Here is a 25,864-nt window from a genome sequence, read left to right on the forward strand (position 1 = left end):
TGGTGGCATATTCCTGTTTGTGTTAATCGCAGATGAAAAGTTTGGATGAATAAAGCATATCTTGCAACATCTGAGCATATAGAGACAGCTCGGGGGGGGGGGCAATCCTTGGACTGTGGGAGTTCAGCTTGTTAGCATGCTGCTGAGCGGCTGCGGAACGTACTTTGTTCGTCATGAAATGTTCACGGATAATTGGATGTTATGAAGATTAATGTGCGTTAGTTTTACAGAGCCGCAGGAGAACTGCAAAATACTTTGACTGTGAACAGCTGTCTCTGGCCTCTTTAGTGGTGCCAGTTGTGATTTTATTAGATGATACCATGATGGCTGATAAACTGATTGATCAGCTTATTGACTGATTCCTTTCATTCATTCACTTATATCTTTATGATTTGTACAATGTTCTTACATGTGCCTGGGAGGATCTGCAGTTTAACTTCAACATAATTTGCTCAAAATGATTGCAATTACAGAATTTATCGGAGCAATTCTTATTTTTTTTTCACTTTCATCACTTGTAATTAAAACAATTGGAGTACCTTTAGGTAGTTACCTACCACATACCTATAGTTATCTTACGACGTACATTTTTTTCCATCGCAAAATGAAGAAAATAAGCTCCTAGGATGATGCATTTGTTTGGCCCATTGTGTATGACAAATAACACTGGTCACAAGAAAAAAAATGTCCTTCTCCAGGCATGTTCACATTTTATATTTTCATAGCAGGTATTAATTCTCTGAGTGAGCATGGCTATGTGGACAAATGCAGTTTATACCTTTATTTAATTGCAACCGAAAATTGGCATTCATGTCGGGCCTGTCATTTAGGTTAAAACGGATTACATTCAGACTTGCTGCAGGCTCCAATTTGCAATACACACACAAAAAGACACACACAGACACTTCCGCTGTGGTATAAAATATTTAAATGCAAGCTCCAGTTTAGTAGGTGCAATTACAGGCAGTATACTGGCAATAGAGGTCATGAATGGTGCACGCTCTGTCATCATCTGCCTTTTACTTGCACATTTATCTATTTTTTTTATTTAAGGCAGAAAACCACATGTTCAAAACCACATGTTTTTTTGAAGTTCTGCCAGATCAACTAAATAAATAGGCTGTGTTCTGATCTGTGAGTTCTGTAGGCATCACATGTAGGTACAAGTTTCATTTTGATACATTATTGATGTTGGCTGAATTATTCAACATTGCATGTTGCATTACACTTGCATTATTTACAGTATTGTCTGTTAAATCATTTTCTGAAATGACTAAATAAGCAAAGAAAAACTAATAATAAGAAATACTTTGAAATCTTAATATCCTTGATTTTGATCCACTTCCTTGCTCCCCCAGAGCTGTAGTTCTTAGATTTTGTCAGCTGGACTTACAGTACAATATTACTGTGGTTGACCCCTTCTGCCCCAAGAAAATTGCTCCTGTTCTGCCATCTTAACACTTGAATGTTCAAACACAAAGCCAACTCTACCGGTTGTTGTTAGGGATACTTCTGAAGCAATTGAAGTCAGCACTCAATGAGAGCTGGAGCTTTGATGGCAAACACTGACAGTTTATTTGGAGCTTCGGCCGGAGAATTCACAAGACATGTCACAGGCCAAGAGTTGACCACATGGTAGAGATCCCACAATCAATTCTGAAGACCCCTCCTGTAGCTCCAGGTTTTAACTAGTTCAGAGTGTAATAATCAACATTCTTCAATAAATAGACTAAATAGCTGAGGACACTGAATCACATTTGTTGTCGCTTATGGCTCGGGGTCATCTACACCCCGAGAAGGATGTGTGGTGTCCCACAACAATAACAACAATGACCGACAATTGCCCAATAGCAAAATGCTTGGGCTGTGAGCAAGAAGAGTGGACTCAGACTGAAATCATGCAAGATTCGGTAGTATCTTTTTGAGGAATGTTTCCAACTGCTTTATCTGACTGCATATGGAGCTAATATTATTGTATTATATTATATTGGAAAACAAAAACAAACCCAGAAAGAACTGAAGGACAACTGTCTCTAATTGGATAGATTAGTGGACAAACCAATTATGTTGGGAACCAAATGTCTTAGGTCCCACCTACTCAAAAATAAGAATGTGGACTTTAGAACTCAAGACTCTTCACAGACTCTCCTTGGTATGCAGCGTTGTTTCCTAATGTTGTTGGGGACTCAAACTAGACAAGTAAGAACATTTTAAACGCTATCCTAGTCTGGATGGACACGCACAACAATACTGAATAATTCATCCTGTACTCGGTGGGATATTACCCTCTTTGATGTCTGTCTGCTCCACATTCTCCAACATAGTTTCATGACACATGAGTTGCATTGTTTTAGAAACTTATTTTCAATTACATTTTAGTTACTTGAAACATGCAGATCCTTAATATAAAATAGTCATCTGTTCTTCCTCCAGCTATACGGAAACTTATGGAAAATTCATGTAGGTTGTGGCAGTTCAACTTTTTTCCAAAATGAGCATGCTGATGGAGGGCAATTTGATCATAAAGATTGTTGGATAAAGTGAGGATAGAAAGCAACAAAAAAGGTTAATGTTCATAATAATGCTTGTCTTTATGTCAAAACCACTGAGAAAGCTGGAAGCCCACTTCTTAATAGGCCCATATATAAAAAATACACCACTTAAAATAGGACATATGTCATATACAGTATATATATGGTGTAAATTCCTTATGTGGGGACACTTGAATGAAGGTGGATTGAGATCAGTCGCTGGGTGATGCAGCTATAGGACTGCAGATGGCACCGCTGTGCCTTTCTGTGGCCCACACACAGAGACGCGTCCACGTTGTTCCACTGTCTGCCTTCTCTCTAGTTCTCCTCCCTCCTTCCCTCCCCCATCACTCTCTTTCTCTCTCGTCTCAGTATACATCTATCTATCTTCCACAAGCATCAGAGGTTTCTCTGTCAGTTTCCGCGATACTGAGCGCGACTGCAGCGCAAAACATGGCATCTTTGCGCTCCGAAAAACCGCTCTCCTCTGCCGCGCACCTCTGCGTGTTTCTGTTGGTAGCCTCGGCCTGGATGGCACTGCCGGGACCCGTGCGCTGTGACAGCGGGGCTATAAACCGGCGCGGCGGGGAGGACCGTACGTTTGACATGGGCGGCAGAGACGGAGGCTCCCCGCCGGGCATACCGACGGAAGGTGACGAGGAAGCCGTCGGAGGGGAAGGCTCACTCCGCTTCAGGCGAGCACTGTCCCGGGAAAAACAAATGTCCCTGCTCAGCAGCTCGTTCGTGCTTAAAGGGGATGCGACCCACAACCAGGCGATGGTCCACTGGACAGGAGAGAACAGCAGCGTGAGTATCCTATCCCTTAATCGTCCCGTCCCGCCACGATCTGCTGGTGCATGCACCATCCCTATCACACCTCTCTTTGTCACCTTCCACCCTCCATCACTCCAGCAACAGCACACATCACCAGAACAAGTTATTGTTCTTGCAGAAGCTGATGTAGACACACGCTGCCTGGCATAGCGAATGAGCCACTGTGTGGTTTTTAATCATCCAGGTGGTCCAGCTGCGCACGGTGGAATTTGTCAGGCACCGGGCTTTGATGAAAGATCAAGACTTTTAAAACGTTTTAGATGTCAGTGGCCCCATAAATAGACGTGCACTTTCGCTCCAGACTTCCATTACATCACATGGTGGTCCAGGGTCACGAGCCATTGTTATTGTCTGTTTACATTGTGCTGCGCAGGCAAATCAAAGCGTTCAGACTGAAACATAGCGTTTAGTCCTTTGTTTGAAGCAACCATACTGTAAATATAAATATATTTATTAAAAAATTGTTTTAAATATTAAGTATTTGTTGCTAACATTCAAATATTGAACCAGGGAAGTATCCACTTTGAGAACCACAATAACTCCCACTTTGTATGATGAAATTCAAAAGTACAAGGACATGTTTAGACTGTTAGCACAGAGCCAGTGGTGGGACAGCTTGGTGCTTGATTCAGACTAAAATATTCATGGGGAGTTTTGTTCATGAATTTCTGCAATGTCTTGTTTATTTGTGATTGGAAACACAACGTGGCTGATTCACAATTAAATGTAGTATGCTACTTTTAAGCCATTAAGTGTGCCAATGCTATGCTTTGTTCTTCTGCTTAACTGTAAGTGGCTCCAAAGTACATTTCAGGAAGCTTATCGAAATAAAGAACATTAAATTCCAGTGCGATTGAACAGGGATGTCAGCTTAGACAACAATACTACAACCTCACATTAGTTACTATCAGTTATTATTATTATTATTATTATTATTATTATGCATTTTTCTGTGACACTGAAATGATTCTCGTGGCAATATAATAATTATTTTCCCTCAGGGCCAGGTCAAGTGAGAGCAGCTACACAATGTAAACAAGAGCAGTCTTTGTGAAGGATATTGACAGACGCCAGGGGATGTCAGTGGTAGTGTCTGGTGGGGACATCACTTACAATCAGAGCCTTTTTTGTCAATAACACATTGCTGTTTTACCGGCAGTGGCTGCAGGCAAAAAGTGTCTGAAGGTGAAAAAAAAGGGAAAACATGAAAAGGAAAAACAATCTGACCGTAAAACATCCAATGTTGTCATCATTGAGTATCTGGAGTTCCCCTAAAAATTGGTTGGTGACTATTGCGAACATTGCACATTTGCAGGTAACATTCAATGTATTGTATTATCAACATAGTCAAGAGAGATGTTGAAAGCAACCCCCAGCAGCTTTACACATCGGGGGGACCAAATGGTAGCAATAACTTAAAAATAAAAATGTGTATAAAAAAATCTTGTATATTTGCATTATCAGATTGACCATATGCTCATTTTCACACAGTTTGACATGTGCCTTATTTAAACCAAAATGTTGGTTTGACATAGCAACTTTAAAGTTGAACAGAAATTGGAGTTCTCCCAACTTTTTGATAGAGGAAAAATAATCTTCAATAAAACTGTTATTGTGCGTGCCAGTGAGAGCATGTTTATTTGAAAAAATAAAAGCCTCTGACTAGGCTTTTCCCATAGCAATGGTTAACTCTCTTTCACTGTTAAGCTGGTTAGCGTAGCTTGTTGATGTTTCCATTGATTCCTAGATGATCTTTTGCGGTCAGGCTGCTGAATGACCTCCCAACTGCCTTGCTGCCTTTGTAGCTCTTGGAATTATAGGGATATTGTCCCCCAGTTTTAGTTCCTGCCACCATATGTAGGGTGTTCATCAAAACTTCACGCCAACTCAAGATCAATTAAACAGAAGAAACAAAACATACTTTTTTGGGGGGATGATTTGGTTATTATTTTGGTAATTTGGTTATAACAATTAACACAAGAAACATGAGGGATACATTTATTAAGCAAACGTTTGTGTTCTTTTCAGTTTAATAACTTGATGCAGTCAAACAAACTCACCAAAGTCACATTTGAGGACAAGACACTACAATTTAATGATTTTTGAGATTCTAGTTTGGCATTTAAGACTGGCCATTTGAGTGATAAAAGAAATTGACAGTCTTCCAATGGACTCTGGCCTTTCTTTTGATGAACTTCCCTATCGACATTTCTTTGAAAAAATGTTTTAATCGAGGCAATGAGTCTGCAGGGATCGTACAGCACTCCAGGCATATACGTTTGGCTTATCCTCAATTAACTTGCTCTGGATATGTACTTTGAAAGGTCAATGAGACAGAGTTCATCCCAGCCTAATAAACATAGACAAATGGTGCCATTCAATTTCCCACGGGCTGACATTTATGAGTGGTGCCCAGATTGATGGGTGTGAAATATATTTCCTCCTGCTCTCTTGTTTTAACATTTTGCTTTTGCGTCTCCAAGGTTCCAAATGTAAGTCAATGATGGGGGGGGGGGGGGGGGGGGGGGCAACAGGGAAAATAACTTATACCTGTCTGGATGATTGGATGTGATTGCCCTTCAATTTTCATGAAAACATACGTTTCACTTTGTATTTGTGGCTTCTTTACGGTGATTCAGACCAATCTCTACCTATTTTCATAATCATTGTAATGTTTGTGTTCTGGCCAACTTCAATTTCTTACCAGGCCCCAACGTGTTTTGACAAGAGGATGAATTGTTCATCTAGTTTAATAGTAAAAGTACTGTAATTGAAAACAGCTCTTGTGTATTCCCTCTGTCCCTGTGGCAACCTGTGATGGCGTTTTATCACAGTAGAATTTAACTTTATCTCTGGTAGAATTCTGATCAGGCATTAGCTGCGCCTCCTCTTTTTTTTCTTTTTAAGCTAAGGACCCACAATTCGCGTTTCTCTAACAGAGCTGCAAAAGAGGGGTTTGAGCAGTATGAGGCATGGCTACAATGGGTTGATCTGTTTGGTATTTTAAGCAAAAAACTTCACAGACATGTTTTGTATAGGTATGGCCCTACAATATATGTTTTCCAATATAGCATAATAGGTCCACTTTAATTTACATCAGAATTTATTTTATTTATTTATTTATTTTATAATGGGACACAGGGTTCGGTCCGGATTGATTTGCAGTTCGGTCCGGAGTCTGGCTTAGATCATAAAAGAGCTTCCCCTTAGGCATTCCCCAGAGCTGTCCTTGAAGAGCAGCGATAACTCATGTGTGTGTGTGTGTGTGTGTGTGTGTGTGTGTGTGTGTGTGTGTGTGTGTGTGTGTGTGCGTGCGTGCGTGTGTGCGTGCGTGCGTGTGTGTGTGTGTGTGTAGATATTCAAGGGTAACCGAGTAGCAAGAGGGTTGCAGAATCTATATCAAAATATAAATGCAACTGAAAATATGTGCCTTTCGTAGAGGTTGTAGATCAACAGGAACATAATAATCAAACGTTCAGAAGATCAGTGGTCACAGCCACAACTCCTCAATTCAAGCAGCTCATTATACATGGTGCATTTTTACACTACCTAAAATGAAACTCTTCAGTGTCTTTTCACTGGTTCTTCGCTGGTTCAATGGCAAAACCTTCAAATACCACAACCATTCATGTATTTACTCAAGAAAAAAAATCATCTTAACTCAGTCTATTTAGTAGCTTTTCATGACAAAGACACATTTGTAGTGTAGTGGATTCATTTGTTTTTGTGAGTAATATTATTCCTGTGTCTTTGACATAATGATTCTGAATATAACTGTAACATTTGAAACAGATATGACATTAAGATAAATGTCTTCTAACAATTTCTACATGAGGCCTTAACATATAGCCATGTATTACAGGTCTAAGGACATTTTAAAAGGTACTAGCATCTTATTTTTTAATTATTATTAACTGCCATAGTCATCATAAACGTGCACACATTCAATTGAAAGGGACCTGACGTGATGCTGTATTTTGATATACCGCAAGATATCAGCATTTTGAATAAAGAGAGACCCCACTTGAATTGAAAAGACTCTCACTATCTCTTTTATAAATTGTTGATTAGCCCCAGGGAACTCTGAGTACTATTTGTCTTCCCTCAACGTCTTTCTACTCCCTGTGATGATTAACAGCATCACTATCTGTGTGTGTTTCTGCAAAGTGTATATTTCTACAGCAAGGAAGCAAAACTCAACATTTCATTTATTTCACACGCATACATTTAAAAAAAATCTTTTTTTGAAATTCATTGGGCTCGTATGTGTGTGTTTTCTGATCCCTTCTCAGCTGTCCAGCATTAGCCTTAGTGATTAATGATTGTCCCACCCTCTTAATGCCATAGGGAATAATGGGTCATATATGCCACTTACTGGGTTAAGAGCCCTCCTTTATTTATATAATTAAAAGTAAAAGAATAACACTGAATTTATGGACTAAAAGGCGTTGAATATATAAAAAGTACAGAAGTAATTGATAATTACTTCATCCACTGAATGTATAGGTATCAGTTATTATGACATGGCTGAGTGACAACAATCTGATAAATGACCATGCAGCGTTTCAAGACAATCTTTTTGTAACATTGTAACACCAAATTATTTTGGGGAGATTCATATTAAACACTATAGTGCAAGAGACATTTAAATTGTTGTTTTAAAAATACAGAAGAAGATATATATTTTTAAACGTGCCAACCCATCCAGGAAATGTTGATGACATTCAGTTTAACATGTTGCTTTCAATCTGTAGAGAATATAAAATGATACCATCTTTCACCCTGCACTTTCCCCCACTTCTTACCATCCCCTCAGGTTACCTTGCCAACACCACCTTCAGATTGCAAGCATTGTTTTCAGCCAATCAGGTCAAAGGATTATCCGCCTTCAGCATACATTTAATCAAATCATGGCCTTGGTTGAATTCAAATTGAGGGAAGCATCATGTTTTGAATAAGGCCCTTTACTTGCATGGTAAATCATGGCTCATGCAGGTGCATACACACATATAAGTTGTTCAAAACAGCCATGCTCTCCCTCTCCAGTCACACATGCATGCACATCCACATGCATATGCAAATCCGAACATACACACACTACTGTACCTCGGTCTCCAGGGTTCTGACTTTACGTGAAAAGCATTTTTTCACGCTTTACATACTAAACTGACAGTTCATTTGGCCCCTGGTTGTTCTGCGTACGAAAATGTTTGCACATGTGAGGAGAGCTTTTTTTTGTCATTCATCATGTCTGTCCTCGTTCATCCTGCTTAAAGAGACACTCTAAATCCCTGACTATAAATCATCAGACTTGTTTGCCTCCTTTGTCACTTTTTATTGTAAATCCAGCACGGTCTCAAAAAAGTGCACAGCAAGCATGCCATCTACCTTAACTCAATTGAGTGTCTTTTAGCAACATCAGATGTCTCTTGGATTCACATTGAAAATTGATGCGTGCCATTCATTATGCCATGAAGAAGATTTGATATATTGTATGCTGTTTAGTCAAGTCCATATTGGTTTTCAGAAGGAAAAAAATATATAATTTATAATATGCGAAGAGAACGAGTGGGCGGATGAATTGAACCTACAGCAGATTGAGATAGGAGACACAAGGCTCATAGAGTGACATACAGTAAGGTATAACACCAATGAATTGTTCCTGGTTTAAACGTCAACAATTACTTTTTTTCATAATCCCACATTGGCTTTTTGTCAAAGGAACCAGTGCTACACCACTCCTCCGCTCCCTTCACTGGCAACTATAGCTGCGTGAATCCACTCCAAGACATTGGTACTAGCCTATCATGCTTTGAATGGACCCGGTTTCTTTTAAATCATGTGCACTTTCCACCTTTCACTCTGTTCTCCCGCTACAATAAAAATGGCTGTTAACTATCTTTGGTCCAACATTTTTGAATGAGCTCCCCCTAAATATCAGGAATACTAGAGTCCACACTTCCCTGAGAGACTGAAAACTGACCTGTTTTGACTACTCCGTGATCATTAAACCAAGCACATCAAAATGGTAGTACTTTGCTCATTTGAAACTAATGCACCAGCACTTGAAATGGTTTGTCTTAATTGGACGAATGTATCTGCAGGTTCCTGTCTGTGGTTGTGTCTTCATTGTTTATTGCACTTTATCGCCTTGAATCACAGTGTCATCTAAATGTGATGTATTACTACATTTATTTCCAAAATAGGCCTTCTAAAATACAGAACACGTTTTATTTGTTCTCTCTTTCCTGCTTCTGCAGTTTGGCTGTCATGGTTGAAAGTTCATGGGTATGTTGCCCTAGCAACACACACTGGATTTAATTCTCTTTGGTTTTTTAGCCCCTCATGCTATAATGATGTGTATTGTCTCCATTCCTGTTCTTGTGTCCTCTCCTAATTATCACTGGCCCCGTGTATCTCCTAATCGATATAACCGGCCTGCTCTTGTCTATCCCACATGCTCCACTGAGATCCAACATCTCGTTTCAGGGGGCCTGTGGAACTGCCAGTCGGCTGTTCCTAAGGCTGACTTCATCTCTGGCTACGCTTCCCTGCAGTCTCTGGATTTCCTTGCTCTCACAGAGACCTGGATCACTCCATCCAACACATCCACCCCAGCAGCTCTCTCCACAGCATATTCCTTCTCCCATACACCCAGACCCTCTGGCAGAGGAGGTGGAACTGGTCTCCTGCTCTCTCCCAACTGGAGCTTTTCCCTCTTCAAGCTACCTAACTTCACTCCTTCCACCTTTGAATTCCATGCCGTCACAGTAACCCATCCTATACAATTAACCATTGTTGTTCTCTACCGTCCACCAGGCGCCTTGGGGGACTTCTTGGAGGAGTTAGATAATCTCCTCTCACACATCCCTGAAACTGGCCCTCCCGCTGTACTTCTCGGAGACTTCAACCTCCAGACAGGGAAGATATCTGAACTAACATCTCTGTTATCCACTTTTTCTTTCTCACTGTCTCCATCCCCACCAACTCATAAAGCTGGCAATGTCCTTGATCTCATATTCTGAAGGAACTGCACTACTTCTAACCTCTCTGTAAACCCGCTCCATACATCCGATCACTTCTTCATTTTATTCTCTCTACCCCTTTCCAAACATAACAACCTAATCTCTTCTAACTCTGCACCTGTCCGCCGCAACCTTCGTTCCCTCTCCCCCTCTACCTTTGCCTCATCGGTGCTCTCAGCCCTCCCTTCCTCTGATTCGTTCCAACTCCTGCCTCCAAACTCTGCTGCAGAAACTCTCCTCTCTACTCTCTCATCCTCTCTGGACTCTCTCTGTCCTCTCACATCTCGGCAGGCTCGTCAGTCCCCTCCTGCTCCCTGGCTAAATGACGCACTGCGTGCTAATAGAACCATCCTTAGGGCAGCAGAGCGGAAATGGTGGAAATCCAAACACCATGACGACCTCCTAACCTATCAGGCTCTCCTCTCCTCTTTCTCTGCTTCCATCTCTCAGGCAAAAAGCACTTTCTTTCAAGATAAGATCCAATCTTCCTATTCCAATCCCAAAAACTATTTTCTATCTTCTCCACCCTCTTGGACCCCCCCAAAGCCCCTCCCCCCTCCTCCCTTCTGTCAAGCGACTTTGTTAACCACTTTGAAAAAAAGGTTGATGATATTCGCTCTTCTTTTTCTGACTCATCTTTACTAACCGCTGGGTCACCAGACCCTCCTTTCACCCACACACTGACCTCCTTCTCCCCTCTCTCTCCAAGTGAGGTTCTTACCCTCATTACCTCTGCCCGTCCTACCACCTGTCCTCTGGACTCTATCCCCTCAAACCTCCTTCAGACTATCGCTCCTGATATTCTACCGTTTCTCACCCATTTCATCAACACTTCTCTAACTTCTGGTCACTTTCCAAACACTCTCAAGGAGGCAAGAGTAAACCATCTCCTAAAGAAACCCACTCTCAACCCGTCTGATGTTATAAACTACAGGCCTGTCTCTCTCCTCCCGTTCCTGTCTAAAACACTTGAACGCGCTGTCTTTAAACAACTCTCCTGTTATCTCCATCAGAACAACCTTCTGGATCCGCACCAGTCTGGTTTCAAGGCAGGTCACTCAACAGAAACTGCTCTCCTTGCTGTCACTGAGGAACAGCACACGGCTAAAGCAGCATCCCTCTCTTCTGTCATCATCCTTTTGAACCTGTCTACTGCATTCGACACGGTGAATCATCAGATCCTCCTTGGCACTCTCCAAGAACTTGGAGTTTCAGGCACTGCATTTTCCCTCCTCACCTCATACCTCAAAGACCGCACCTACAGGGTAACTTGGAGAGGGTCCGAGTCCGACCCTTGTCAATTAACTACAGGGGTCCCTTAGGGCTCTGTTCTTGGTCCCCTTCTCTTCTCCTTGTACACAAACTTGCTCGGGTCTGTCATTAGCCCGCATGGTTTTCATACCACTGCTACGCTGACGACACCCAACTAATTCTGTCCTTTCCCCGCTCGGAGACCCAGGTCGTCGCACGCATCTCTGCTTGCGTAGCAGACATCTCTCAGTGGATGTCTGCTCATCACCCCAAGCTCAACCTTGACAAGACTGAACTGCTTTTCCTTCCGGGAAAAGATTGTCCCACTCTTGGCCTAACAATCAACATCGGCACCTCTGTTGTTTCCCCGACTCAGACTGCAAGGAATCTGGGTGTGACCCTAGATAACAACCTGTCCTTCACTGCAAACATTGCTGCTACAACCCGCTGCTGCAGATACACGCTTTACAACATCAGGAGGATACGTCCCCAGCTGACCCAGAAATCAGCGCAGGTTCTGGTCCAGGCTCTCGTCATCTCACGCCTTGATTACTGCAACTCCCTCCTGGCTGGTCTACCTGCATGTGCCATCCGACCTCTGCAGCTCATCCAGAATGCAGCGGCTCCTGTTCTTCAACCTTCCAAAATTCTCCCACACCACGCCGCTCCTCCGCTCCCTTCACTGGCTTCCAGTAACTGCTAGAATCCACTTCAAGACACTGGTACTTGCGTACCATGCTGTGAATGGATCTGACCCTTCCTACATCCAGGACATGGTTAAACCGTACACCCCATCACGTGCACTCCGCTCTGCATCGGCCAAACAGCTTGCTGCACCCGCACTGCGAGGGGGACCCAAGTTCCCATCAGCAAAAACACGTGGGTTTGCTATCCTGGCTCCAAAATGGTGGAATGAGCTCCCCATTGAAATCAGGACAGCATAGAGCTTACACATCTTCCGGCGCAGACTGAAAACTCATCTCTTTCGACTCAACTTCGAGCGATAGAATTACTAACAAAGCACTTATATACTAATAAAGGGCTGGCTTATCTAAAGCCAGTTGAGTAGCACTTGAAATGTTTGGCTCTATGAAAACTGATGTACTTATATGATTCTGTTTTCTTCAAGGTTGTATCTTCCTGGTCGAATGCACTTATTGTAAGTCGCTTTGGATAAAAGCGTCAGCTAAATGCAATGTAATGGAATGGAATGGAATACTGTCCGGTCTTCCAGTGGTTTGGTTCCTGATCCGTATTCAGAGTCGCCACACGTCACTCTACTTCTGCATATTTCATGTATAGCTTTGGCATTAATATATGCCAGTCCTATGGAGGTTGCCAGGTGAGAATCTCGTCTCAAGTTTTTTCCGGGAACAAAGGAGAGGTATCTCATGGGCAGTCCATCGTGCATTTTTGCATTGTTCCTTTCTTTTTTCCCCCTATTTTTTAAAGTTTCTTTAACTGAAGATACAATGTTAAAATTACTGAAGTAGAGAACATTCGATCTGACATTATCAATATACAATTTTGTGCATGAACATGTGACGTGGTCGTAAATGTCTTTTTCAAAGCCCTAAAAAATCGACTTGATGATTACAGGCGGATATTTAGAGGATTTACATGATTTGTGCACTCAAATCAAGTTCCCTTGCAAGGATGCATTCCCATTTGGGAATACTGTTGTGTGGGCGTGTGTCACATGCATATGCTAAGACTTGTCTATTTTTGGCTTATCATATGCCCATATTTTACAATGACATTGAAAATGAAAATCTTGAAATCTCAGGCTCACTTCAACACTGCTCATATGTATGTATCTACAGCATATGTAGCATTGCCATCTACGTTCCTATACTGCAACACTTCTGCATACTAACTTGAGTACTACATTTAAGGGAATTACTATAAATTAAAGCCAAAAAAAGATATTTGGAAAGCAGTACACTGTATCTTTTGTTCTTTTATGGTATTTTCAGGCCTCAAGCAAGACAACTAGAGGGGAGGAAAGAGATGTAGTCTTGGCATTCACCGCCAACAATGAAGTAGTAGGACCCCAAACATCAAGAGCTGTCCATAACGTATAGTATAGACATATATACTGTACAGTCAATTCAATTATTGGCTTCAGCTGTTTGACTCACCCCTGGGTTACATACTTTAAATATGTAAGAACAAAGAATCTAAGCATCACATAACAGTGCAAGTTAAAGTAAAGGGGCCAAATTATACTTAAAAAATATATAAGATGAAGCTATATACATTTGTCGCAGACAATGGTTACACACGTTTTAATGTTAAAAGTACGATCTGCTCAGGATCTCAAGAGAAAGAAAGTATTGTGGCCTGGCGTTACAGGAACTGGGATCTTTTGTCAACTTTGAAATGTATTTTAATCTGTGTGAACTGAAACTTTGAATTAGCTCTTCTGAAGTGTGAACATGTACAACACAGACTATAACATATCTACATACATATAAATAATACATAGATTGTTCCATTTCTGGCAGTATTTAGCAATTGGAAAAGCTTTTGTTTGGGATAAATGTGTGTGTGAGGGGGTGGTGTGAGTTGTGTGAGTGCCTGCCTGCAGCTACTATAGGAGTGGAGCAGTGGGGAAGCTCTGCCTATAGCCCCTCTGAGAGTTATAAAAAAGCGGCCCAGCAGGGCTCCAGTATTTTACCTTCACAGCAACACATTTAGAGATTGGATCTTCTTCCCTCGATGCTAAGCCGTCCCCACTTTCTATCAAAACCGCCCATCTGAACCCCACTTCTCACCAGGGACTATGGTATTTTCAGTGTCCACCTTAAGCCAATTGCAGAACAACAGTATGGATTCTCTCAGACAAGTCATGCGTCAGAACAGAAAAATAAGGGGGAAAAAGATGGTCTGTGTCCTTGGTTGTGATTGGCTGAGTCAAATACAAAAATATACTAGCAGTGGAAGGTACTGTCTAGCAATGGTGACCTGTCAACCAAGGTACCAAATTAGAAAACACTCATATGTACTATTGGAAGACAATCACAGATATCTATTCTGTTTTTTAGGTAGGAAGACTTAGATGTGCAGTAACTCTGGTAAAGCTGGATGAGTCAACCTATGGTTTGGATTAGGGACCTGAATATGAATTATTATGATTAGTTTGCACTTTGCATAATCCAGATTTTATGAGATGTGTCTGTGATAACTTGATGCCTTTTTGAATGTGTTTTGTATGCATTATTTATTCGCTTAAGTCAGGGGTGTCAAACTCAATTTCATTGCGGGCTAGATTAGCATTATGGTTGCACTCAAAGGGCCGGTTGTAACTTTAAGACTATATAAATATACATATATAAATATGTAATATATATGAAATAATGTATTATATTATATTATTGGCTCTGCATTGAATTATTATCGGATAGGGTAATAACTTCATAAATAACTACTGTACGTCTGAAAGCAGAAGTCTAGGGCAAATCATTGAAAGCAAACATTCCACAATTACATCAACACTTTTGAAAGAACATCCATAACATTCATCTGTTTGAAACTTATATATATCAATATTCCAATGACTTGTATATAGGCTATTCTGCACAATTTCTATTATATTCTATTTTATTTTACTTACTTGCACTATTATCTGTTTTATTGTGTTGCACTGTTGGTGTGACCCAAGATGTTCATTGTCATAACTACACTGTAGCTATGTACATACAGTATGACAATAAAAGCCTTGCATCTTGAATTGTATTGTATATTATATTCTTTGCAAGCTCTTGCGGGCCACATCAAATTAAGTCGCGGGCCGGATTTGGCCCCCGGGCCTTGAGTTTGACACCCCTGGCTTAAGTCAAAATCAATGGCATAAAAGATGTGAAGAACAGTCATTTCAAAATTATTTTTTGCGTAAAATTGATGTACATTTGTTTTGAAGTTGGCAATCAACCATAGAGAGTTGGTATTGTGTTAAATTAAATATATATAATAACTCCAACTAGACGTCAGGGACATGTGACCATCTTTGTGTAAAACATAACTTTATTATCAGAGAATCATGAAGGCGTGTGGCGCAGTGGACTAGTGCACTGGTGTTCGGATCAGGGGAGCACAGGTTCAAACCCCACTGCAGTCAGCATGTCGTTGTGTCCCTGGGCAAGACACTTCACCCCAAATTGCTCCTCTGGGGATTGTCCACAGTATTGAGTATGTAATTCGCTCTGGATAAAAGCGTCTAACAATTAATGCAATGTTCCTCTTTGGTTTAATACTAGTATAATTATTAATTTATAGAGCTGTGTGGTTTTTAAGCTTTAGTAATCATATGTGTCCAGTTGGTTGAAGTATGTTTTAAAGCACAAACCCAGAGTCAAAGTTAGCCTTGTCTGCAGTTCAAAGGCATCCCTGCTACCCAAGGTTTACCAGGAATGATGTGCTTGGTCGCTCTGCCAATCTCACACACACCTACACACCCAAGGCAACTCGAAGCAGTAAAATTGGAATTAACAGGTGATGACGGACGTAGAGCTTGGCAGTAATAATTGTTCTCCATGGGAAAAAAAGGCTTAACGTTTGTGACTCATGTTGAAGGCAATTAGAGCGCTGGAGTATCAGGAGAGGTGTGGCAGAGTGTGTGGGAGGTAGAACAGGAATGAAGGAAAATTAAAGAAAAAACAATAACTCCACGCTGAGGCCCATTTCATGCAAACTCTGCATGTTCCCTGTTTGTTTTTAACAAGTGTGCTGTAAGACACAGCAGTTGTTTTACATGAAACAGACGAGGCTGTGTGCTCTGATCTGAAGCTGAAGCTGACAACAATGGAACATAATCTGCTGGGCTCTCAGACTGTTTGCTACCTCCATCCCCTCTGTCTGTCTCCCTCTGTGTATCTCCATGTGGTTTACTTTTGCGTGATTGAAAGGAGACGTGTGCATGTGAGCGAGAATAAAGATGCAAAGCAGCGACAAATTGAATTATTGTTTGGAGTGCTGCTTGTCAAACCAGTCGCGTCAGGTGATTTCAGTGTTCTGCGGTGAAAACGGAGAGACGGAGTGGCTGACAAAGCCAAGGTGACAGCCAGGCACAAGGATATTAAAAATAGACTCAAATGCACACTAAGTGGGTGATTATGTGGTCTTTAATACGCAGGTTGATGATTTGAATAAGAGCTTTTCAGGTATGGATATGCACCAGCGTTTCTTTAGAAAACGTCTCTAAAGATAGAAAATGCTGGAGGGTTTCAGCAGTCAGGAAGATGAGCTGAGATTTAATTAGGAAATCTTTCTTTGGGGTAGAATATACTGTGTCAATTATTTAAAATATGAAATGCAGGTAAGCCATAAAAAGGATTAACTGAGAGGTTTGTACAAGAAAATAAGGCTTTTGCTACAGCAGTTAAAATGATGCTCAAAGTACATTTAATAATTTCTGAACACATTTAGGGTTTGAGGCACTTGATGGAAGATCAATGGATTATCAACAGCTTTAGGATCAATCAGCTGGACACCATGGACACCGGTGAAAAATGTAATGGCAACACATCCCTGGATTCACGCAGCTTGCATGACTACAAATAATTTAAATGGCAGTAAGTAATTTTACCCAAGCATTCTGCCATTTAATCCTTTAGCCTCCTCTGCGACGGAGCCAGCACTTTGTTATTGTCCTTGGTCTTCTTTATTCTAATCAAAATAATAAGAAGTAGAGACAAAGCGGTGCAGAAATGAAGGAGTGTCGAAACCTCTTTGGAATAACGCATGTAATCATAGGCAGTGGATCACTCAGGTAATGAGATTCTCAATCCATCACAATGTCCTGAGGAAGACAATCAAACCCCTCTTCCAAACGCAGTCTTTCATACACACACAATTTCATACTGGCCATATCCAGTTGGGTAATAGATGTCGGCATGGCAAAGGAACGCTCATTTGCTGTGTGTATTCAACAACAGGCCAAACTGGCTCTCTCCTCCATGTTTTGTTTGTTTAATCCCCTTTTTCATTATCATCATTCTGTTTTGACTTGGCTTTGAAAAACAGCTAAGCGCCAAACGCTGCGCAAAACACTAGCCGGTTTCCGGATTGTGATGTTTCTTTCTTCCTCGATTAGATATCTGTAAAGCTGATTTTGTTCAGTCCATGTTTTTATGTTCGATTCTAATATGTCATTGTTGGTCATGCCTTTGTGTTATAATCAAGCTTGGTGAGTAATGGATAACGGAATTACGTAATCAGAATACAAAAAAAAGTAACTAATCTGATTACTTATTAGCAGGATTAATGTCACAAAAAAACAAGCTGTACTGTTCTATACTTTAAATTGGTATTGATACGCCTACTGGCCAAAATGTCCTTTTTTAAATGAAAGTTGAGGCAGCTTTATGTCAAGCACTCAAATAAAATAGAGTACGTGATTTTTAACTGTATGTATTACACTACAACGAAGCATTTTCTGTTAGCTACAATTTAATTGTTGCTTCTTTAAAACAGTGTTAAGCCATACCAATGAGTGAGCACCTTTTCTGAGATGGCTTTTTGAGGCTTCAGACCTTTTTCTTTATCAAAAGACCTATAGTATTTACTTAAATTCCATTAAACGCGTATATCTTTGCAGTATGTCTTTCCCTGAGGCCTATGCATTGTAAAAAGTAACTCAGTCAGTGACGTCATTGTAAAAAAATTCATTAGTACATAAGTCTTTTCTTTTCTTATCAAGCTCCACTTTTGTGGAATCAGCTTCCAGTTTGTGTTCGGACGGCAGACACCCTATCCGTTTTTAAGAGTGCGCTTAAGACTTTCCTTTTTGATAAAGCTTATAGTTAGGGCTGATTAGATTCAGCCCCTAGTTTTGCTGATATAGGCTTAGTTTGTCGGGGGACATCTTACTTCTTCCTTCTCTCTGTCTATACCTGTGTACTCTCATGTTCCGATTAACCCAGCTTCCCCAAATTTCTTTCTTTTTGGTGTCTATATACGCCGGGATCCGGAGTCATGGATGATCCTGCGGTCCTGTGTCATGGATTGCGAGTCCTGGATCTTGAGTCGTGGCTGCGGTCCTGGATCATAAGTCCTGGATGGATATCCTCGTGGATTCATCTTCTTATTATACACACATGCATTTCAAAACATTTGGACTACCTATGTTGCAAATGTATTATCTTTTCAATTTACACACGGCATCTATTGCACGTCTGTCCGTCCTGGGAGAGGGATCCCTCCTCTGTTGCTCTCCCTGAGGTTTCTCCCATTTTTCCCTTTAAACTGTGGGGTTTTCTCTGGAAGTTTTTCCTTGTACGATGTGAGGGTCTAAGGACAGAGGGTGTCGTATTGTCATACTGATATTCTGTACAAACTGTGAAGTCCACTGAGACAAATGTAACATTTGTGATATTGGGCTATATAAATAAACATTGATTGATTGATTGAAGTCATGAATACTGCATATTTAATTGTGAAATGTGAAAATGTACCCTTCTTTGATACCTATGCATGTATGCGTGTCTGCATCTGTCCATTGCAGTAATCCATGGAAAGAGGACATTCTTTCCTGCAGTGTTACAGCCTTGTTAAACCCTTTCCCCAGCTTCTTCCCCTGTTAAACTTCGTCTTTCTCACAGTCCCTTTCTCTACCCTTCCTGCTTCTCCAATTCTCCAGCCAGTGAAAGACACTCAGTCAGTCACAAGCAAAAGGAACACAACGTCTTATTGGCTTATATTACTCTTTTAAGCTTTTGACTGATTTTGTTTGCTTACTTTACCTCTGTGTTGGTTTGGTCGCTCTGCTAGTGTTTTGATTGTCAAATGAAAAAGATAATGGGAACTTTTTCTTCCCTTTCTTTCTTACTCTTTCCCCCATGAATCCCTTTATTGAAAATGTCCTCCAACAGCTCTGCCCGTTGCCAAAAAAGCTGCCCTTATTTCCAAGTCAGCTACTGATACTGGCCCAACACTCAGCATGTTTTGACACACTGAGTAGGGAGCATGTGTGTTGCAGAAACGAGGTGTTATGGCTCTTGCTTGTGGCTCTTTTTACATCCGTCACAATGGCTGCCAACATCCCCATGACCTCATTCTCATTAGCCCTGCTTTTAGTAAAAAGAGCTAGGCTGTGGCTCATTGGCGATGAGCACCGCTCCTGAATGGACGTCACCCACTGCATTTAAAAAAAGGATGGGACATTGTTGATCGCAGTGCAAAGCGTGCACAAAGTCTGCTCATGTGTAAACACGGTGGATAATTAAACGAGCGGGTCTTTCGCTTAAGCTTTAGGTGTACTTCATTGAAGGTCTTCTGAATTAATTCAACTGAGCAGTGGACGGTTTCTCAACATTTGAGAAATGTTGGACCTTGGAGCCATTCAGAATACGAATGCAGATTTCCCACTCAAACTAATAAGAGGTAGCTTGAGACTGATGGCAGGGTTGTCGAGTCAAGGTGTGCAGATAGACAACTTTATAGGCTGATAAGATGTTTTGCATTTTTAAACATTTTATCAATTTAGCAAACAGTCTTATACCAGAAACACTGTTATTTGAATTGCTTTCTTTAAGCATTTTGAAATTACATGTGTTTCTGTCCAAGAAGATAAAGGATAAAAAAGGGAAATCACCAGGCTTGCTGCCGTCTCGAAAATCTCTCAAAACTCCTCTCTTTCAATTTTTTTCTTTCTTGGGAAATCTTCATATTGATCCATATCCATATGAGATTCAAAGCTTAATCAAAAGAAGCCTTACCTGGGGCTGATATCCATCTGGATGATAAGTAGCGGCCGACTCTCATCTGACTCCCACCATGCATCTCTTCCGTCTGACATTTGACCCTGCCATATTCCAGGTCTCGATTGGTCAACACAGCAGCTTTAAAAAAAATTAGGATTAGGAATTATGGAGGAAACAACCTTATTATGTGAGTGACACACTTCAATTAGCCTGTTGACACCTGACGTGAGACCCGGCGGTTCTACCTTGACGAGGGCTATGAAGATCTCTCTGGTGGACAGATACAAATAATTAGACAGCTATAGGGATAGGACATATAATGTTAAATAATGCTGATAGGGGTGAACACCTGCGTCAAACCTATATTACTTTATAATAGTGGGGGTACGGAGAAAATCTGTATTATAGGACTTGAATGGAAAGTGGGAGAAAGAGGCCTTGTTGTCAGCAGCTGCACGGAAATAATGAATTGCCAAAGTTTCACATTAGTATTTATATGCAGATACATTTCCCTTGTGCATAGAGAGGGGTATAACAAATACCAAAGAAGCCAGGGCTGTTTTGCTCCACTGTGGACTGGAAATATTCACACCTTAGCTATTTATTCCCACCACTGCCCGACTTGCATTCCCTCATTTTGCTGTGGTAGGGCCCCATTGTAAAAAAACATCCTCCGCTTGCTTTTTCAATTTGAGACACAATTTGTAGTGTGAGATAGAGCCCTGTGTCAGAGTACAAATCATCCCAGTGTGTCGGAGGAAATTGAATTTTCTATGAATACGTGATTGGCTGTTATGTTGTGCCCAGCATGCGATGCAACTAATCCTCAACGGTTGTGTTTGTGGCGGGGTGGGTCGCGACAGCTGCAAATGCAAGCATGCACTAACATGCCATTACATTCAACACACACACACGCAATATTCACACACACACCCACGTTAAGAGGCACGTATTTGATGACACGCTTATGAGAAACGGAACCCCAGAGAGTCACAATCACACACTCACAGCATGTCTCCTGCAGCTACCTGTTTGTGTGTGACTTCAGAGCATGCTGCACACACGTGTTACTGCAACTACAACCTGCTGTACGCATGTGTTGTGTGTATAAGTATTCATTTATGTTTGATTGTTTGCTGCCCCAATAGCTGTGACTCTCTCTGCTGTTACATTTACAAACCACTTGTGGGCCCCCAGTGTATCAACAAACTCCAGTATCAATGCCTGTCATCAGCACTCATGCTAAGGGCCTCTTGAATTCCCACTCTTCAGTCTTTTACATAATGGACACCCTTTGTAGTCGATGCCCCTTTGTTACGAGATGATATCATTTTCCTGTAGTGAGTGTACTGTACATACAGACGAGCTAATGCTTTTATGCTTGTCCCCTATATGTTAGACAAAGGCTGGTGGAGGAGTCACTTGAACACAAAAACAATATGATTGCACATGCACATAGACATCTTACAAATACACACCTACTGTACCTAAGCAGACACAGAAACAAGGAAAATATGTTTTTCTGTTTGGAATACTACATGTAAAGGGCTACCAACCCACCGGCAATGATTGTGAGACTCACACAAAACCTTGTTTCACACAAAGTGGAACTTAAAAGTAAAGAGAAGATATAGAAAAGCCCATCAATTAAGGCCCTAAGCATAAGTACATGGCCAACTGAAACAAGTAATGCAGTTAAGCAAATTATAAAGTAATAGTATTGGAATTATTTCATACCAGTTATTTTTTGTATAACTATATTAAATAGATAAAGGTGTCCCTTGGAAATAGTTGTTTACTTTAATGGTGACCAAACTGTTTGAGACCCACTGAATAACTTGGAGTAAAGTTAATTACCGTAATTTTCGGACTATAAGCCCCGCCCTTTTCCCCATTTTTCGACGCTGCGGTTTATATAACGGTGCGACTAATCTATGGATTTTTACAGTTAACGGCCACTAGGGGACCTCCTAAATCTATGGATTTTACAGGTTACAGTCCACCACCTTTAACTCTATGGGCTTTATGGCCGGTCCGCGCCCCCCACCTTTAAGCGGCGGGCTCCAGCAGGAAAAGCTGGAGGCCGGAAAAGAGTGAGACAGGTAGCGCGCAAAAGTAAAAGTGGAACCGAGAGTGGTACGAGAGACAGAACGAGAGCAAGACAGACAGACATTACGAGAGCGAGACAGTTTGTCCCCGTACCACTGGTTGAAAACCACTGCTGTAGATCACTGCCGGTACGTGCGCTGGGAGCGCACCGTTTAAGTTTGAAAGTTGAAAAGTTTGTGTGTCTGAAACGCTATGTGATACAGTACAGTTTACACAGCACAGTACATGTTCTGTAGCTACTATTGGACTAAATGGTAATACTTGAATACGTTTTGCAAATATGCAACTTGTTTGTTGAAACGTTAATAAATGGGAGCTTCCTCAAACAGCCATCTCTTTCCCGAAAATCCCCTCTGCACGAACCCTTACATATGGTAATTAAACATTAAAAAACCTGCGGCTTATAGTCAAGTGCGGCTTATATATGTACACATCATTCAATTTAGCTGCTGCGGCTTATATTCAGGTGCGCCTTATAGTCCGAAAATTACGTTATCTAAATACTCACGGAGCCTTAACGGGAACTGGTTTTGAGGGAAAGGGGTAAGAAAGTCCTTTACCTCACCTGAAGTTATCACTCTCTCAGTCTGACAGGAGAGAACTCGGCCTCCACCCTCCTGTAGAAACAGCTTCTCATAACAGTTAGCGCAGCTAGCTAGCACCAGATGCTAATGATTGACAACAGCAATCCGCTTAACTGGTGCGCGCTCTCTCTCTCTCGATCGCTCATTCACACAAAATGTGTTCGTGCCACACACATACAGAACAGAGGGGGGGCGCTACAGTGTATGGACGCTGCATGCAATGTACTCTAGGCCTAGGTCTGTTGCTGTTAGGTAATATGTATAATGAAAGGTAGGCTATAAGTAAAACATATATATAAAAAATAGTTAAAGTTAAACATTTAACAATTTATTGTTTTCTTTACCCCCTATTTAAAGCACCCCCCATGGATGGATGTGTCCTTAGTATTCGCCTATACTGCCTGTGCCATGGGCCAGTCCTTAGTTATGGAGATACGCTTATATGCAAAAAACACTTTATGACCACTAAATAGCAACTCAAAATTAAATGGTATGCACTTCTAGCTGCACATAGTGGATGTTAGTGCAAAGCTTCAGCAGCTAGTTTGTCAGCCAACATATCCATTGACTTTAATGTTGTGGAGGACATGAAGGCTTGTGGGATATTCTACGAGATGAACAAACCTCTACAAACAGGTTGAGTGAAATGCACACCCCCTTCTCTGTGTGACGCACCTGCAACTGAATTGCCTGTTAGCCATGTTTGTAGTCTCTGATGTGGTTTTGTTGCTTACTGTGTGCTGCTGGCCTGGATGTAGATTCATGTTTAGTCCGTCTGAAGTAGTGGTTGTAATGGAGTTGTTGAACACAGAACGTGTTGGGCCAGTTTAACTGAATGACGAGATGGAGAGCTAATATTAGAGAGGACTCGCATGTGTGTGCGCGCAAGAGAGATGAACATACTAATTAAAAAATGTATTAAAGCAACATTTACTCAAATGTTTGATTATCTGTACTGAAACAATTTACAATGTGTATTTTATAGCTTATATAAACATGATTGATAAATACATGTTGTCTGGTCATTAATTCACTCTATTTCAAATTACAATTGGCTACATTTTGTGATATTGAGTTGCTGCAGGTACATCTGCTTCAACACCAGCAGATTAATATGCCATTCATCATGAGGGAGCAGACTGACCATTTTCTTGTGGCTCAGTTGTTTACAAAGTGTTCATAGATCTGAATATCAAATAGTGTTAAAGGGCAATGATTCCCATTTGATTGCACATTTAAAAATGAATATCTGTGCCTTGTAAACAAATGTTTGCGCCTTTCCAGTTTTATTCAGATAATCCATTGGTGTTTTAATATTGCATTTATAAATAACCAGTTCAGGAAAATATTGATGTCTTATCACTTTCCTTCTTTTTGCTCTCTTATTCTCTTAAACCTAATTGCTGAATGTTATTCTAGGCTCAGTTAGGAACAGTTGTAGCATTTCCTCGCAGGGTTTTTCCCCTCATTTGTCTGTCTTGTGAATTAAACCTCGGTCAGGACGACACCTAATATATTTCCGAAGGGAAACCAGTTAAAGAAGTTTGAAAAACGTACTGTCAGTGTGTTTGTGTGTTCACTGCTTAGGGGTGATTGTGCTTGATTAGCTGAGTGGACAGTCAAAGGAAACTATCTATAGCTCAGGAACGTTGGGATGTATGTGCCAGGAACCAATACAACACTAAAAATTAACTTGCCTTCACAAACCCACATAATATCCTATCATTATCGTCCCACAAGCATTTTAAAACATAAGTAGCTGGAAACATCCAAACAGGACATTCCATATTAGACTTTCATCTGCCGTTTCAACTCTCACTCTTTTTCCTGTTGTGGGTTTTGTCCCTTGTACCAAGCTAGACAATGAATTGTAACCTGGCACGTCTGGGAGAACAGAGGGAAAGGCAAAAAGTGAGAGAGGCAGAAAGGCATACAGTGAAAGAGTGAGACACTCGTAAGAGTTTTCTAGGATGTCCAAACACGGAAAAAGAGGGGGTTGTTAATCTGATAATTGTCTCTGGGCAGAATGACTCTTCCTGGACTGCATTGTGGCTTCACACACAGTCATCTATCAAGCCTCGGCTCTCCTGTAATTACATATTCTTCATGTGGATTCAACTGGGGAGAGCAGGCCAAGCGGAGAGCGCTGGTCAGCACATTGAGGCGTGGAAAAGAAGATTGGAAAAGAAGAATCAAAAGAAGGATTTTTTTACTTTGAGATATGGAAGAGATGGAGGATAAAGGTAGAGAGAAAGAGGGTGAGGTACTGTACTGTGGGTAACTAGCCTTTTGTGTCCGCACTGAGATAAGGCTGGATAGTATTTCAGAGGCTTCTTTCAGATGCCCTTTTACTTTTGTTGTTAAGCTTTACTTTCTCATGTGTCCTTTACTTTGTCGGCGGCACCTCAGGTGAACTTGAGTGTTAATGTTGAACCGGAGGCAAGTTGAAGTCATAAATATCTGTGTACTGTTTGTACACTCAGTCAACCAATGCACAGACTGAATTATAGCTTTAGCAACAACATGTGTTTTTGTGTGGGTGACGCCTTGGACTCCTGTGCGATCTTTCTCCATTATTTAAGCAGGTATAATAGATATACAGTGATCATATGACAAATATGAAAAGGGTCTGTGCATGTACGCACAGAGTAAAATCTGCTGAATCATCAGCTCTCCTTAGCTTTATAGAGCATGATATTGAGTTTCAGCTCATTGTTTAAAACAACAGATTCATTTACAAAATTAAGTGAAGTTATATTAATGAAATCATGGGATGTTTGTTCACAAACCGTCAAACTAATATCTAAAATAAAAATATCATGGTTAAC

The 25,864-nt window shown here is 41.0% G+C and overlaps 1 protein-coding gene across 16 annotated transcripts in view; it reads left to right on the forward strand.

Moving 5' to 3' along the window:
• The first annotated feature begins 2,884 nt into the window (after window positions 1-2,884).
• sorcs2 (sortilin-related VPS10 domain containing receptor 2) overlaps window positions 2,885-25,864 on the forward strand; it is a 237,142-nt gene continuing 214,162 nt past the window's right edge. For 9 of the 16 annotated variants that reach the window (XM_079671570.1, XM_079671575.1, XM_079671572.1 and 6 more), the window contains exon 1: window positions 2,886-3,338. In XM_079671570.1, the coding sequence (XP_079527696.1) occupies window positions 2,985-3,338 (354 nt within the window). In that variant the 5' untranslated portion in view covers window positions 2,886-2,984. Of the gene's footprint in view, window positions 3,339-25,864 lie in introns of all 16 variants that reach the window. The other 7 variants (XM_079671577.1, XM_079671569.1, XM_079671568.1 and 4 more) reach the window with 2 other exon arrangements.

This window comes from Notothenia rossii (assembly GCF_949606895.1).
Source record: "Notothenia rossii genome assembly, chromosome: 3".
Taxonomy (NCBI): domain Eukaryota; kingdom Metazoa; phylum Chordata; class Actinopteri; order Perciformes; family Nototheniidae; genus Notothenia; species Notothenia rossii.